At 26.4% G+C, this 16,114-nt stretch overlaps 1 protein-coding gene across 1 annotated transcript; it reads right to left on the reverse strand.

Annotated features, from left to right (window-relative positions):
- Positions 1-1,545: 1,545 nt before the first annotated feature.
- LOC115702526 (heavy metal-associated isoprenylated plant protein 4) lies at positions 1,546-8,075 on the reverse strand. Its single transcript, XM_030629957.2, has 4 exons — positions 7,941-8,075; positions 7,056-7,240; positions 2,912-2,999; positions 1,546-2,780 (listed from the first exon to the last, which is right to left on the reverse strand). Exons 1-4 carry the CDS (start codon positions 8,041-8,043, stop codon positions 2,443-2,445), a joined length of 714 nt encoding a protein of 237 aa, XP_030485817.1. The 5' UTR covers positions 8,044-8,075; the 3' UTR covers positions 1,546-2,442.
- Between the last annotated feature and the right edge of the window lie 8,039 nt (positions 8,076-16,114).

Genomic DNA, 16,114 nt, shown 5'->3' on the forward strand with positions numbered 1-16,114 from the left:
ATGATCTACCCTCTTTGAGTCAAAGGCAGCTAGTCCCTCATTCGAATGAATTGTGAGAGAGGAAAATGAATTTAAGAAATAAAAAATGTCGTCATAAATTGTTTCGCATGATATTGAATGTCTTTATCGACGACATTTAATTTTTGTTGTCATCGTTAATAATGTCATTGATCCAAAAGTATTGATTTTTTTGTAATGTACGTTATGTACATTCACCTGATTATAAAAGGGGTAGTTTATGATAAAATTTAAACAACCTTGTGTTATAATAAGGGTTATGACATCAAATTATAGATGTCACAAATATATAGTATGACGTCAAATATATTTGGTGTTATATGCATACTAAATATTACAAAAAGAACAAAACTAAAACTACTTACAAAATAAATTTCAAACCCAGAATAAGAATATACAACAAATCAACTACTCATATAAAACATCCCCTACGACTGCAAGGACGACATCGCTCGACCTTGCCTAAAAACTCATCAACGCCCCACTGTTATGCTTTCGAGTATTTAACAAAGACAGTAAAAATTAAGACAGTAATTTGCTTTTTCTTATTGAAGATTTTTTTTCCATACACCTGAAAGAAGAAAAATGAAATTAGGGAACAAAATATTGTCATATTCTTTCGTGTGTATGAAATAGTCTTTAGCGATGTCTTTTTTGTTGTCATCGTTAATTAGGTCATAATTAATTACTACATGAGTATAGTATTATGCATCACTCAATGATCTTTTATGATAAATTTTCACATAAAATTTAAACAATCTCATTCGTTATAATAAAAGTTATAACATTAAATTATTTATATTACAAATATAATATGATGACAAGCAATACTTGGCCTCATATGCACACTATAAATAAAACTTCAACAGTATATCATATAATAAACAAATGAAACAAAAAAAAAAAAAACAAACTAACAGAAAAATAGAAAAATAGAGTAATACAATAATGAATAGTTGAGAATGTATGGATTTGAGAAAAAAAAAAAAAACAATTTCAAACTATGTGTGTAAAAATATGCCCAGAAAAATATAATACAACAAATGATTATATTTAGAAAACATGGATCTTATGATCGTAAAGATGACATTGCTCGATCTCTATTATCACCGTAGTTTAATTGTAAAAAATGAGACATGGGAAAAAAAGAAGAAGGTAGTTTGTCTCTAATTTATTTTTATTGAGGGATTTTTCTCAAATTGGTCAATTTAGTTAGAATTTGCTAGATCATCATATAATTATATAATTTGGGTGACTATTCCATGGTTATATTTTTATTATAACCATATGGTTACATTTTTCTTTGACCTGTAATAGCAAGTTACTAATAGGTAAACATTCATTTTTTAGAATTAATTAATTATAAACTATTTTCTTAAAATAATTAATTAAATATTTAACAAGACCTCTTTTAGCAATTAATATTTATAAATAATTTTTTATTTATTTAAATCTTTACTCTAATTATTTTAACAATTAAACCATTTAATTATAATATTTACAATAAAATTTATTTTTTTACAAAAATTAAATTTCTTTTTACACAAATTAAAATTCTCTTCTTATAATAAATTTTTAAATAATTAATTATTTTTAAATGATATTTAATTATTTTGTTACAATTATATGAACTAAGTATGAAGCCTCAAGCTAGTCAATCGATAACAAGTGTAGCCATTTTTTTTCTAAAAAATTCTTCAATTTATTTCACTTTTTATTTTTTAAATATTTAAATAAAAAAATTAAATAATTAAGTGTAATAATTTAAAATTAAGATTACAAGTATAATAAAATTTAAATTATGAAATTATGTGTATAATTTTAAATTATAAAAAAATTTGCTATAAAATTTTAAATAATTTAAGTGTAAAAAAATAAATTGCTAAAATATCCTTATATAGTAATAGATTGCAAAAAAATAATTAATAATTATAATTAATTTAATTTTAAAATATAATTAATCTTAATTAAAGTTTTATAAGGAAATAAATTATTAGGTTACTTTCAGGTTACAAGTTATTTATTATTTATTTTTATTTAATTTTCAAATTAATCACAACCATCTAATAGTAATCCAATGGCTTAAAAAATGTAACCATGATGGTTACAATAAAATTGTAACTATTAAAACCTCTCCCAAGTATTAAGCTTATTCTTTTATTTATATTGTATATATAGCAAATTTCTAAGTATAAATATAATAAGATATAGAGCAACAACGTGATGTCACACATCACATGCATGGTTGAACAAAACATAATAGAAAATCAATATAAATAATGACTTATTATAATTATAACATCATAGATCGATGGAGGAATAAGTTTATTTTTAAACATCGATCAAGATATAATAATAATAATGTATAATACTAGCATAGGCCTTAATAATTTACATATATAAAAATTTATATAATTAAATAAATTAGGATATGGTACAAGCATTTGGATTTTCATCACTAAAAAGTTGGGGAGCGTAAACATAGTGAATAAAATAAGGAGCATTTCCTTCTTTAGATTTTGCTTCCACTACCTTTACTTGTTCCTTAATCTCAACCTTGCTCCCAGAGTCAATAGAAGTAATAATTTCTTCTTTTTCTTGCTTAATAGTTTCCACTTTCTTTTCTTCTTTATTTCCACTTATAATAATCTCTGCGTGTTTATGCACCTTTCTTCTTAAGAACGATACGAGTTTTTCACCTTCAATGCTCCCATCCACCACCAAAATTTGAGTTTTCATATCTGCTTTAACACTGTGAATACCTATATATGAACGTATATATATATATTATTATACAGTCATTTAATCGTATAATTAATTATCTACATATATAGTTATACTAATTACTTACCAAAATTGGATCATTAATTAATTATGGTTGATAATTATGTACCTTTTCGCCTTATTAACTTCTCTTCCAGGTCCCTCGCGCATTGGTGGCAATGCAAGTGTACCTTCACTAATGTTGTCCGTAAAACTGGCTTCATGTTAAAAAAAAAATATGTTTATTTGTTTAGAACAATAAATATTTATATATATATATGTATTATATATATATAGTTATATATAATATGTGCTTAATTTTCTTATATTTATTATATATAAGAGATAAATATAAATTAACATATAGTTCCTATGGAAGCATGATTTCATACTGAAAAATAAAAAATGATTATGGTAAAGAAAAGAGCATTGTGATTAGGGTACGATACTAATAGCGCGCGATATAACACTTTAGATAGTATTAAATACCATTGTTGTTTTTTTAGCAGTTCTTTAAAAAATATCAATCTATAATAGCTGAAAAATATATATGCATTACGTATATTATATATCAGGAATTTGATCACAGGTTTTTCCTTTTTTTAAAAAAAAAAATCCTAACCAAATCTATTATAAAAAGCTCAAAGCGAATATTCACGTCACACTACACAAAAATTGTGATATAGTCGAGAGTACTATTTATTATATAAGAATGTATTGCTTTTTCAATATATATATATATATAAAAAAATATACCAGCTATATATATGCACAAAATTTAAAGTGAAAATTACATGAAATATGAGATTTCATAACAAAGTTAAAAAAATATGGCATTTTTAGATTTGCCACTCTTCTATGGCATTTTTTCACATTTAAGATTTTTTATGGTATTTGATATGCCCTATTTTTATAAACTTATTATCCAATCCCATATTTTATGTTTTTATTTTTAGCTTAATTATTTTTATTTATTTTTTAATTTATTTTACACTTACATTTTAGGGTTTCTTTTTATTTGGAAAATTTACACCAAATACTACATTTTTTTTCAAACATTACATTTTTAATTTGACAAGAACATTTTACTTTTATACTTTTATTAATTTTTTTTTTTATTTTTTACTTATTGAAGCTTCAAAAAGTTTTTTTTTTTTTTGTCTTTTTTATATATTTTTTAGTCAATTTTGGCTCTCTTTTTTCTTTTCAACTTTTAAGTCAGTTGCTACTTTTTTTTTTTTATTTCTTTCTCTTATCTCTCTCTATTTTTTTTTTCTAATTTCTCTTTGTGTCTCTCTTTTTTTTTTAATTTTTTTTCTCAACCTAATTTTTTTCTCTTAATATATATAATAAGTGTACATTTTTATATTTCATTTTTTTTTACAAAAATTAAACTTGTTTTTTTATTTAAACTACTATTTTTTTTTTGTTAAAAACTAATTATTCCATTAAAAACAACAGAAAAAAAAAACCAGTTTCATCAACATCATCCTGAAAAAAAAACAATATAAAAAATCATAATCTAAAAAGAATCCAAACTTTAAAAACTAGTTTCATCAACATTGAAAGAAACTAATAATTTCATTTAAAGAATACAAAAAATAGTTTCATCAACAAGATAATGAAAAAAATTACAATCTAAAGACGATACTAACTTTAAAAACCAGTTTCATCAATATTAAAAGAAACGAATTATTTCATTAAAAGAGGCAAAAAAAAAAATAGTTTCATCAATAACATAATAAAAATACACAATGTCTAATAACTAAACTTTTACAAATTAACGATACTAAATTTAAAAACCAGTTTCGAACATATAAATTTTATATCAATACCTAATAATCAAACTTCTAACTTCATTCTTTATTTTGGCATTTAATTTTTTATTTGCTTGCTCAAAAATTAGAGTTAATTTAAACATACAATACGCAGCAAATATAACAAAGAGAATCATAAATTAAAATCAAAGAGAAAAAAAAGAAACAAAGAAAATTAAAGAGACAAAAGTCCAATAAAAACCATAAAAGAATAACCAAAAAAAAGAAAACAATGGAATGTGAGAAACCAGTTAGTAAAACAACCAAAATAAAAACAAACAAATAAAAACCAGTTTCTTGAAATAAACTAATAAAAAATTGAATAAAACTCAATTATGAACAACAATAAAAAAAAATTAGTTATAAAAACTAGTTACTTAAAAAAACCAGTTATGAAAATAATAAAATAATGTGTGTGTCAAAAACTGATTAATTAAAATAAAATAAAAATTGTTGTTCAAATATCATACAATAATAAAACTGGTTTTATACAAACTAAAAAATATACAATAATATCATAAAAATTGAGCAACCCCATTACAGAACAGTTAAAACCTGTGAAACCAGTTTCGACATGTGAAACCAGTTTTGACGTTATAAAAAATCATAACAAAATACAAATGTTAATAATAAAGTTAATTGAAACCAGTTTCATCAGACAATCAAATAAAAACACACACACACACATATATACAAAAAAAAAAAAAAAAAAAAATATACTAATCACAAATATAATCAAAACAACACATAATGCATACCAATAATTTAATAACAAAATATAAGTGTAAGTTTCCAACCTAGAAACAAAATAATAAAAAAGTAACTTGAAAAAATTTCTAATAACATAATGAAACTATTTTTTTTATTCTTTTAATGAAATTAATAGTTTCTTTCATTGTTGATGAAACTGATTTTTAAAGTTTATATTATCTTTAGATTATAATTTTTTATAATGTTTTTTCTTCAGGATGATGTTGATGAAACTGGTTTTTTTTTTTTTTTTTGCTGCTTTTAATGAAATAATTAGTTTTTAACAAAAAAAACAAAGAAAAAAAAATAGTAGTTTAAATAAAAAAAACAAGTTTAATTTTTGTAAAAAAAAATAATATCTATAGTTGAGATCATTTTTTATTTATTTTAGTATTTTATTTTTTTAAAAAAAGAAAAAATAAATAAAAAGAAACACAAATTTAAAGTTTTTTATGGCATTCCTCAAGACTTTTTCCCATATTTGTAAGTTTTTTTAAAAAATGACATATTTAGTGTAATTAAGTTTTTATGCCATATATATCAAAATTTATCTTTATTTTCCCATATTTTTGTAAATAGCCCAAATTTAAATTAGTAAAAATAATTTGAGCATATCATGTTTATTAATATATTAATCGGAACAAAGAAGAGGAGAATATATATAAAAATATATGTACAATATGTATCATTGAGATTAACGTTAATAATACTTAATTGTCCCATATATAGTCAGACACAGAGAGGTCATTCATTATATTAATTAAATATTTGTACAATATTCGATTGTTGCAAGTTGGTTTTAAACAACCAAGATGATAATTTATATTAATTTAACGTCGGTGGACATGATACATCAAAAAAACTTAATAATAATAATTTATTATTAATTATTAATTTTTTGTTTCAAATAATGATGCTGTTTTCATGCACATGTTTCATCGATTTGATTAGAAAAAGACCTTAAACGTTTTCTTAAACTTTTGCTTTTTGAATTAAAAATAAATAATTATGTTTTTGTGGAAGCCGCGTATAGCGAGCAAAATTAATGTAGTATACATATATATATATATATATATATATATATATTATATAATTAATCTAATTAAAAATTCTTCTAACGTGGAGAGAGATGGATAACTTCCAAATTGATAAAGAGATAAAAGAAAAATAAACAATAAAGAGAAGCGATTTGGTATATTATAATGATAATTATATGGTTAACACTCTCCCACACATATATATATATAGTTATACCCCAAAGATATATGTACATATAAATGCTAAAAAATATTATAAGTCTATCATTTCTCAATACCATATTATAATTGATTGGTATAATTAAATATTAAGTCTTATATAACTTGAAAATAAATTTTAACAATATTACTAATTAATTATAGATGCCAAATATAGAACTAGGCACTATACCCAATAAATACTCATATATATATATATATATATATATGAATCATTTCTCAAAGATTTACCCCAAATCTAGTAATATTCTTAAATTGTTGCCCGATTAATTGGCTATATACATATATAGTGGTTAATTTTTTTCTTTTTATTTATTCAAAATCATTTATAAATGTAAATAATATATGTTCATGATGATTAAAAGTCATCACGTACGGAGGAGACAGTGATAAATTATAGACATGTTGGTAATAATATAAATATTTATATATATTTTAGTAATTTACGTACTTGTTTGATTTCCTTGGTCACTTTCTTCTCAATTATGGTAGTTTCTTTGATCTGCACTTTGGGCGAAATCAACTCAATCTTCTTCTTGCTCAATTTCTGAATTCGTTTCTGAACTTTAATGGGGTCAAAGCATCCTTTCACCCTTATTTCACATTTCTCCATTTCGATCTCAACATTTTGAATACCTGCATGAATATATATATATACCTCCAAATAATTAATTAATTAAATAAAATATGTTTATTAATATATATCCAACAACAAAAACAAATTATTATTGAAAAAAAGTGATACTTAATTTGAAAAATTCTCTTCAATCATGATCCTAATTTGATCTAAGTGTAATATTCTAATTAAAATTCTATAGATTAATTAAAATGTTTGAGAGATTTTGATTTCATAAAGATATTGGAAAATTCCGAAAACAAAATTAAGCCTATAATATATATATTTATATATATATATATTTATATACTCTTAATGGGTATTACCCATTCATGAATAATATTATGGAAAATTGAGTTTTTATGCTTAGTTTTTTATCTAATTAAAAAATATCTCATTTTTATATTATATGAGTTGGGATTATTTTATTGGCTGAAAAAAAAAATTAAGAAAAAATGTTTTTTTGACTAAAAAAAGATGAATTTGTATTAAGTATTTTGTATATAAACATATTTTTAATATAGTGTCAAAAGTAATATTTTTTTTTGATATTTTTTTTAATTAAATAGTTAAATTAAATATAAAAATTTAATTTTTTTTTATTATTTGTTATTGAATCAAAATCTAATAATTTAATATTTATAATTAAATTATTTAGTAATCATCAATCAATGTATAATATCCATTAAGAATTTTTTACATATATATATATATTCGTACCTTGAGCACATAAAAGAGGCCTCTTGATATCAAGAGCACACTGGGGGCAATGTAAGCTTGCTTTGTAAACAGCGGTGATCACTCCAATATCTTTTGTTGCCATATATTCAGAGCCTAGCTATAATTATAAATCAATCGAAATATATACATACGAAATTTATAACATTCATCGACTCAATTAATAAATTAGTATTACCATTTTGATGTTTGTCTTCCACGATAATTAATTGTGTTGGTGGGACTTTGTGAGGAGTTAGGTCACTCCCCCTTTTGATGCTTGAAATATTGCACCTTAACTATAGATATTAGAAATTGTCATTTGTCATACCAAACGAAACGACCAAATGGAGTGGAGTCGGACCATGCACACTCGCCTATACATGTATCATTTATTTATATATTTATATATATAAATATATATATATATATATATGGAGGAGGTTCTAATGGTTACATTTTTATTGTAACCATCATGGTTACGTTTTTTTTAGCCATTGGATCAGCATTAAATGGTTGTGATTAATTTGGAAATTAAATAAAATAAAAAAAAATGACCTGTAACCTGATATTAACCTGTTAATTTATTTCCTTTTAAAACTTTAATTAAAATTAATTATATTTTAAAATTAAATTAAGTATTATTATTAATTAATTTGTTGCAATTTATTATTAAATAAGGATCTTTTAGCAATTTATTTTTTTATACTTAAATTATTTAAAATTTTATAACAAAGTTTTTTATAATTTAAAATTATACACATATAATTTCATAATTTGAATTTTATTATACTTGTAATCTTAATTTTAAATTATTACGCATAATTATTTAATTTTTTTTATTTAGATATTTAAAAAGTAAAAAATGAAATAAGTTGAAGGATTTTTTTTAAAAAAAATGGCTGCACTTGTTATCGATTGATTAGCTTGAGGCCTCATACTTAGTTCATATAATTGTAACAAAATAATTAAATATTATTTAAAAATAATTAATTATTTGAAAATTTATTATAAGAAGAGAATTTTAATTTGTGTCAAAAGAAGTTTAATTTTTGTAAAAAAAATAAATTTTTTTGTAAATATTATAATTAAATGGCTTAATTATTAAAATAATTCAACTAAGGATTTAAATATAAATATTAATTACTAAAAGATGTCTTGTTAAATATTTAATTAATTATTTTAAGAAAATAGTTAATTATAATTAAATAATTCTAAAAAAGGAATGTCTATTTAATTAATTATTTTAAGAAAATAGTTAATTATAATTAATTAAATCTAAAAAAGGAAAGTCCACCTATTAGTAACCTGCTATTACAGGTTAAAGAAAAATGTAACCATATGGTTACAATAAAAATGTAACCATTGAATAGTCACCCATATATATATATATATATATTTCTTTTTCTTTCTTAAGAGGTTAATATCAATCAACTCATCTATTTATATAAATATAATAAAGTTAAGTACAAATGAGTGATTTAAACCACGTGATGCTAGCTCAAGTGGCTATAGGGCTTATTGGGGTGCGTGTGGGGGAGTCCTACGGGTGGTAAAACAGGTTCAATATAGTACACGAACACGACACGAATTTTACGGGTTAGGATTGAGAAAATTAGATGCGGGTAAAAAATAAGTCCACACAAGTTGACACGAAATAAAAACGAGTCAAGTACGATTTTTAAATAAATTAAAATAAAAAATTATTAATAATAATATAACAATGTAAAATTTTATATTTAGTGATTTAATGTTTTGTCAAAAAAATAAATACTTTATAAAGGAGTTTTTCGTGGAAAGGAATAGAAGAGTCTAATGATGCAGAGAAAGTTGTTTGGAGTAAGCTTTGCATTCCGAAATCAATGGGTGGATTAGGATTCAGGAACATTATTACATGGAATATTGCTAGGATTGGGAGATTTGTGTGGGCATTAACTTCAAAGAAGGACAACCTTTGGATTAAATGGGCGCATTGTGTTTACATAGGCAAGGAAGATTAGTGGGCCTATAAAGCTCCTGGAAATAGCAGTTGGTATTGGAAACAAATATGCAAGGTAAAAGATAGTCTAGTTCCTGTCATTGATTTAAAAAGTTTTGCTTCTTTGAATTATAAAATTGGTGATGGATATACTAAGCTTTGTAGTCCTTCACCCAAAGTTGATTGGAAGAAGGAAGTATGGGATAGACTTAGTCTTTAGAAGCGTAAGTTTATTCTTTGGTTCACTATGTTGAATATCGTAATAGATAATGTTTGTGTAGTTTGTGGTAGCCATGAAACGACTACCCAACATCTCTTATTTGGTTGCACAAATAGTATTAAAATCTTGGAGACTCTAAAAAGTTAGTTGAACTGGGTCACTTCAGCCACTACCATTCAAAATCTCTTGAAAATGGATTCGGAGGAGCAAGCTATCTAGGTGGAGGAAGAAGGTTTTTTCTACAGTAATGGCTGCTGTGTTATACCATATTTGGAAAAATCCTAATCAAGCATTTTGGCTTCATAGAGTCTAATGTCCTCGTGTTATTGTGAAACAAATCATGTTTGAAGTCAGAAGTAGAATACAATTTTAAATGTCAAAGAAAATATCTATATATACATGATAGAAATTGGAGTGATCACTTATAAGTTTGATAATATTTCAGGTTGGAAGGCGCTTCTAGGATGTAATTAAAAGTTTGTTGGTTGAATAATTATAACTCATTTGATTCATCAAAAAAAAAGTAAAATTTAATTTTCTTTAAAAAGAAATTAAAAATATATAATTTTAAATTTTAAAATTTTGTTATATATAAAAATTTATATAAATAAATGTTGACGTTACCTATGAATGAAAACTAAAGAAATATGATCCAAAGGTATTGGACACACTACAGAGGTTTATAGGAAAGAGAAAAAGATAGGACGAGTTAAGAAAATTTGGAAGACTAAAGTTTTTATGGTGGTCGATGCTCCTAAAACAGTAGTTTCAAATGGCCAAGATTTTCACGCAATCAAGGGGAAAAAATCATTGTTGCTATACCTTCTAAAGTTCAAATTAGCAATGCTTTTTAAGCTTTAGAAGAAAAAGATGTTGTAGAGGTCTAAGTTGGAGAAGTTGATTATGAGTTGAGGTCCATTATTGATGGAGGGCGAGATTCTTTACCAATAAATAGATAGGTTGTTTTTAAGAAATGTGAAGGGGATTAATAAAACTAACAAATAAAAAGATATGAGAATGATGCATAATAAGATCATATTAGTTTTGTTGGTCTCTTCGAAACAAAGGTCAGGGCTCGTATGGGGAACTTGTACATTAATATGTTCCAAGAATAGTAGTGCTTTACTTCAAATCATACTTATCATCCTAATAGGAGACTTGTGATTGCTTAGAATTCGAACTCTTTTGAGGTTGATATAAAAGGAGGGTCTAGTCAATGGATTAATTGTTATGTGAAGCCAAAAAAGAGTCCTAGTTTTGCTGTTTCGGTTTTGGTTGTGTATACTTTTAATGATAATAAAGGGAAGCTTGATTTATGGAAAGCCTTAGAGAATTTTGTTGGGAATAATAAAGATCCTTGGATTGTGGGTGGTGACTCTAACTCAATTTTATAAATAAAAAAAGGTTCCATTTTCGTGGTAATATTAATGGGTGCGCTCCTTTTTAGTAGTGTGTTAGCAATTGTGGTTAGAAGATGTGAAATTCAATGGGAGTTTTTTTACTTGGAACAGTAAGAGGGGAAGGACAAAAACTATGGGAAGCTAAATTGTGTGTTAGGTGAACACTTTTTACCAGTAAAAATAACTTATGCAGTGGATCAATATGCAGAGTTGTATGTGAAGGGGATAGTGTTGGATATTTATTTTACCAGGATCTTAGATCTACTCACAAGTATGTTGTTTAACACCCTAAATATGAACTTTCTAAAACGATAATTAAACACATATAAAGTTAAGAAAACCTTACATTGGTGGCAGCGGAATAATGTCTCCTTCCACTCAGATCTCTAACCCTTGTATCCTTTCTGTCACAGAGTATTATCAAGATCTGAGCCTGAATGTCCTTCTCTTTGTGTGTGATCCTTCACAGTCTTCCAATCTATGATTGAGGTACCACTTGCTGTGTGTGGGCACTACTCTATCACTAAGGTTTCAAAATTGTGAAGAGAAAAAGAGAGAGAGATAGGGTCGGCTATAGAAAGAGAAAGTGGAAGGCTCAGCTTTTCTGAAAAAGCAATCTGAAGAAAACTTGTTGAAAAACTTGTTATTTGACTGAGCCATCACTTTCTATTTATACGCAACTACTAGGTTGTTGGAAATTATTTTACCAGGATCTTAGATCTACTCACAAGTATGTTGATTAACACCCTAAATATGAACTTTCTAAAACGATGAAATGAACACGTATAAAGTTTAGGAAACCTTACATTGGGTGCAGCGGAATTAAATGACTCATTCCGTTCAGATCTCTAACCCTTGTATCCTTTCTGTAGCAGAGTATTATCAAGATCTGAACCTGGATCTCTTTCTCTGAATCTTTGATGCTGAAACTCCTTTGCTGATGATCTTTCTTCACGATCTTCCTCACTATGATTGAGGTATTGCTTGCTGTGTGTGGGCACTACTCTAATCACTAAGGGGTTTCGAAATTATCAAGGAAGAAGAGAGAGAGAGGGTGGCGGCCAAGGTAGAGAGAGAAAGGCTCAGGTTTTCTGAATCAGAAGTGTAATTTTCCTGAAGCCTTCACTACCTATTTATAGCATTCCACTAGGGTTAGGTTTGAATTATTTGGTATTAAAATAATAAAAATATCAGTTTAAATTACCTACAAAAGTGGCCGGCCATGGCTTATTGGGTTTGGGCCTTGTTTTTTACAATTTTGCAGTTTTAACACTTCTGAATCTGATTTTCTCAAAAATGCCAATTTTCTAATTCAACCATTTAAATGCCAATTCTAACTATTTAATAACTATAAATAATTATTAAATAATATTTTCATTTATCATATTTATTAATTGAACCATACAAAGTATCATAATTAACAAATATGCCCCTAATAACTCTTTCTTTACAATTTTGCCCTTACTTAGTGAAAATTTCACAAATAGACATAGTCTAATTTGAGAATTGTAATTGATTAATCAAAACCAATATTATCTCAACTAGTGCGGGGACCATGGGTCTATATAACCGAGCTTCCAATAAGTAGATCAAGAATTTAGCACTAAAATTCACTAACTTATTAATTCTTCGTTGAATCCACGCATAGAACTTAGAATTGCACTCTCAGTATATAGAATGCTCTATATGTTCCACCATATAGACGCATCATTAGTTATCCCTTGTTATAATCCTAATGTGATCAATGATCCTCTATATGAATGATCTACACTGTAAAGGGATTAGATTACTGTAACACCCTACTATGTATTTTATCCTTAAAACACTTGACCCCGTATAAATGATATTTCAGCTTATGTGAAATGAGTACTCCACCATTTATGTTCGTTTGGTCAAGCTCGAAGGACATCATCCTTTGCTTACTATTCGCCAGATAGAAGCTATAGATTCCATGTTTATGTTAGCGCTCCCACTCAATTGCACTACCGTGTTCCTAAAATGTACGTATCACCCTGACCTAAAAGTAGGCTTAACTAACAAATCAAAGAACACGAATAGCCTTTCAAGATTGAGCCTAATCATAACAGGATTAAGAACATTTGATCTAGTATTAACTTGGCGATATTGACTTGAATAGATTTTACGGTAAGTTTAATAAATCTAAGTCAAAGTTCAATATCGGTCCCTTCTGATGCATACTCCATGCATCCAACCTCAGCTTTACTTTAACCAATGTTCTGGAAAGAACATAGCATTTCTCCAAATGCAAGTAAACTCTTGTTGTAGATTATCATATCAGTAAAACCCTGTGTCTGATAAATCTAGGAAACTTTATTCACATAGTCATGTTTACTTTCCAATGTGATGACAACACAATAAACAGGATCAAGTATGTGAAAAGGGTTTAAGATGAATTTATAAATCAAATAGACAAGCAATTGATAAAGTGAACCAAAACATACACAAATGAATGAAAAATACTTCTGTTTCTTTTTTGATTTTGAATAAAATAGATTACATTGAAATGGAGTTTTATTTAGGGCATAAAACCCAGCATAGGTTTAGGTTAGTAATTATTTGGCATTAAAATAATGAAAATATTAATTGAAAAAAGCTTCTCAAGTGACCGGCCACAGGTGTTATTGGGCCTTACTTGGATTTTGCAGTTTTCACAATTTTTATTCTATTTTCTCAAAAATGCCAATTTTCCAATTCTAACCATTTAAATGTCAAAACTAATTATTTAATAACTAAAATAGATTATTAAATAATATTGTCATTTAATATAATTATTAATTAGACATATAGAGTCTCTTAATTAATAAATAAACCTAGAATCTCTTTTCTTTACAATTTCACCCCTGCTTAGTGAAAATTCATAAATTAGACATAGTCTAACTTTAGAATTATAATTGATTAATTACAAATTAATTATTGAGTCTTACAAGCAGTATGGTCTCAACTAGAATGGAGACCATGGATCTATATGCTGAGCTTCCGATAAGGGAATCGAATTTACTAAGTAAATCCCTACTTATTAATTCCTCGTTGAAATCACTCTTAGAACTTAGAATTGTACTCTGAGACTTATATAGAGCATTCTATATGTTTCACGATATAGACATGCTATCTCATTTAACCATTGTTATAATCTTAATGTGATCAAAGATCCTCTATATAGATGATTTACATCGAGATGGGATAATTTTACCGTTTTCACCCCTCAATGTATTTGGCCCCTTAAAATACTTAGCTACCTGTAAATGATGTTTTAGTGATCTATGAATTAGTCATTGAAACAAGAGCTCATCCATTTACTTCTATTTAACTAAGCTCGAAGGGAATCATCACCTGACTTCTATACACCAGTAGAAGCTATAGATTCCATATTTATGTTCAGCGCTCCCACTCAATCATACTATCATGTTCCCAAAATATACGTATCACCCTGACCCAAAAGTAGGCTTAACTAATAAATCAAAGAACATGAATAACACTCCTGAGTTGAGCCTAAGCATATCAGGATTTAGATTCTTTTAATCTAAGATCAACTACTGATATTGACTTGGAAAGACACAACGGTAAGTTTATAATATCTTGACTAAGTTCAATATCAGTCCAGTCCAATGTATACTTCATACATTCGAAACTAGTATACTTTACCAATATCCTGGAAAGAACATAACACTTACTCCAAGTGTAAGTACACATCATCGCTGATTATCACATCAGTGTAAATCCAAAACACTGATGAAACAGGGACTTAGTCTTTTGAATCATATAATCACAATCACATTCCACTGTGTTGAAAATACTGTAATTGTGAATAAATATATGTTCTGGACTTAACAGATTTTGTGCATATATTAAAACATATTAAACCATAAGCATGTAAAATTCATGCAAACATAAATCACTTCAAATTTCTTATATTGATAACTAATCAAATTGTAATGGGTTTTATTTAGGGCACAAAACCCAACAGATAGTTCGTCTATATGGGGCTCCGATGTTGATGGTATCTTACATAAATTCTATGTTCACTTCCATATTTTTAGAGAGCCTCCAAAAGGCCATGGGTACAAAGCTAAAGTTCAGTATAAATTTCCACCCTCGGATAGATGGTCAGTCTGAGAGGACCAATTAAATACTGAAGGATATGTTACGAGCATGTGTGATAAACTTTGAGGATTCATGGAGTAAGTATTTCATATTGATAGAAATCTCCTATAACAATAGTTATCAAGTTACAATAGAGATAGTTTCTTATGAGATGTTGTATGGTAGGAAGTGACGTTCTTCGATTCACTGGGATGATACTAGAGAAATAAAGTGCATTGGTCAAGAATCAGTTCAGAGGACCAGTGATGCTATAGGAAAGATCAAGACTTGGATGTTTGCTTCCCAAAGTAGGTAGAAAAGTTATAAAAATCCAAAGTGTAGAGATATAGAATTTCAGGTAGGAGATTATGTTTTCCTACGAGTTTCACCTTTGAAGGGTGTAAAGCACTTCAGTAAGAAGGGTAAGGTGAGCCCTTGTTTTACAAGATCATTCAAGATTCTCGAAGAGGTTGGTCAT

This window comes from Cannabis sativa, chromosome X (assembly GCF_029168945.1).
Source record: "Cannabis sativa cultivar Pink pepper isolate KNU-18-1 chromosome X, ASM2916894v1, whole genome shotgun sequence".
Lineage (NCBI taxonomy): Eukaryota > Viridiplantae > Streptophyta > Magnoliopsida > Rosales > Cannabaceae > Cannabis > Cannabis sativa.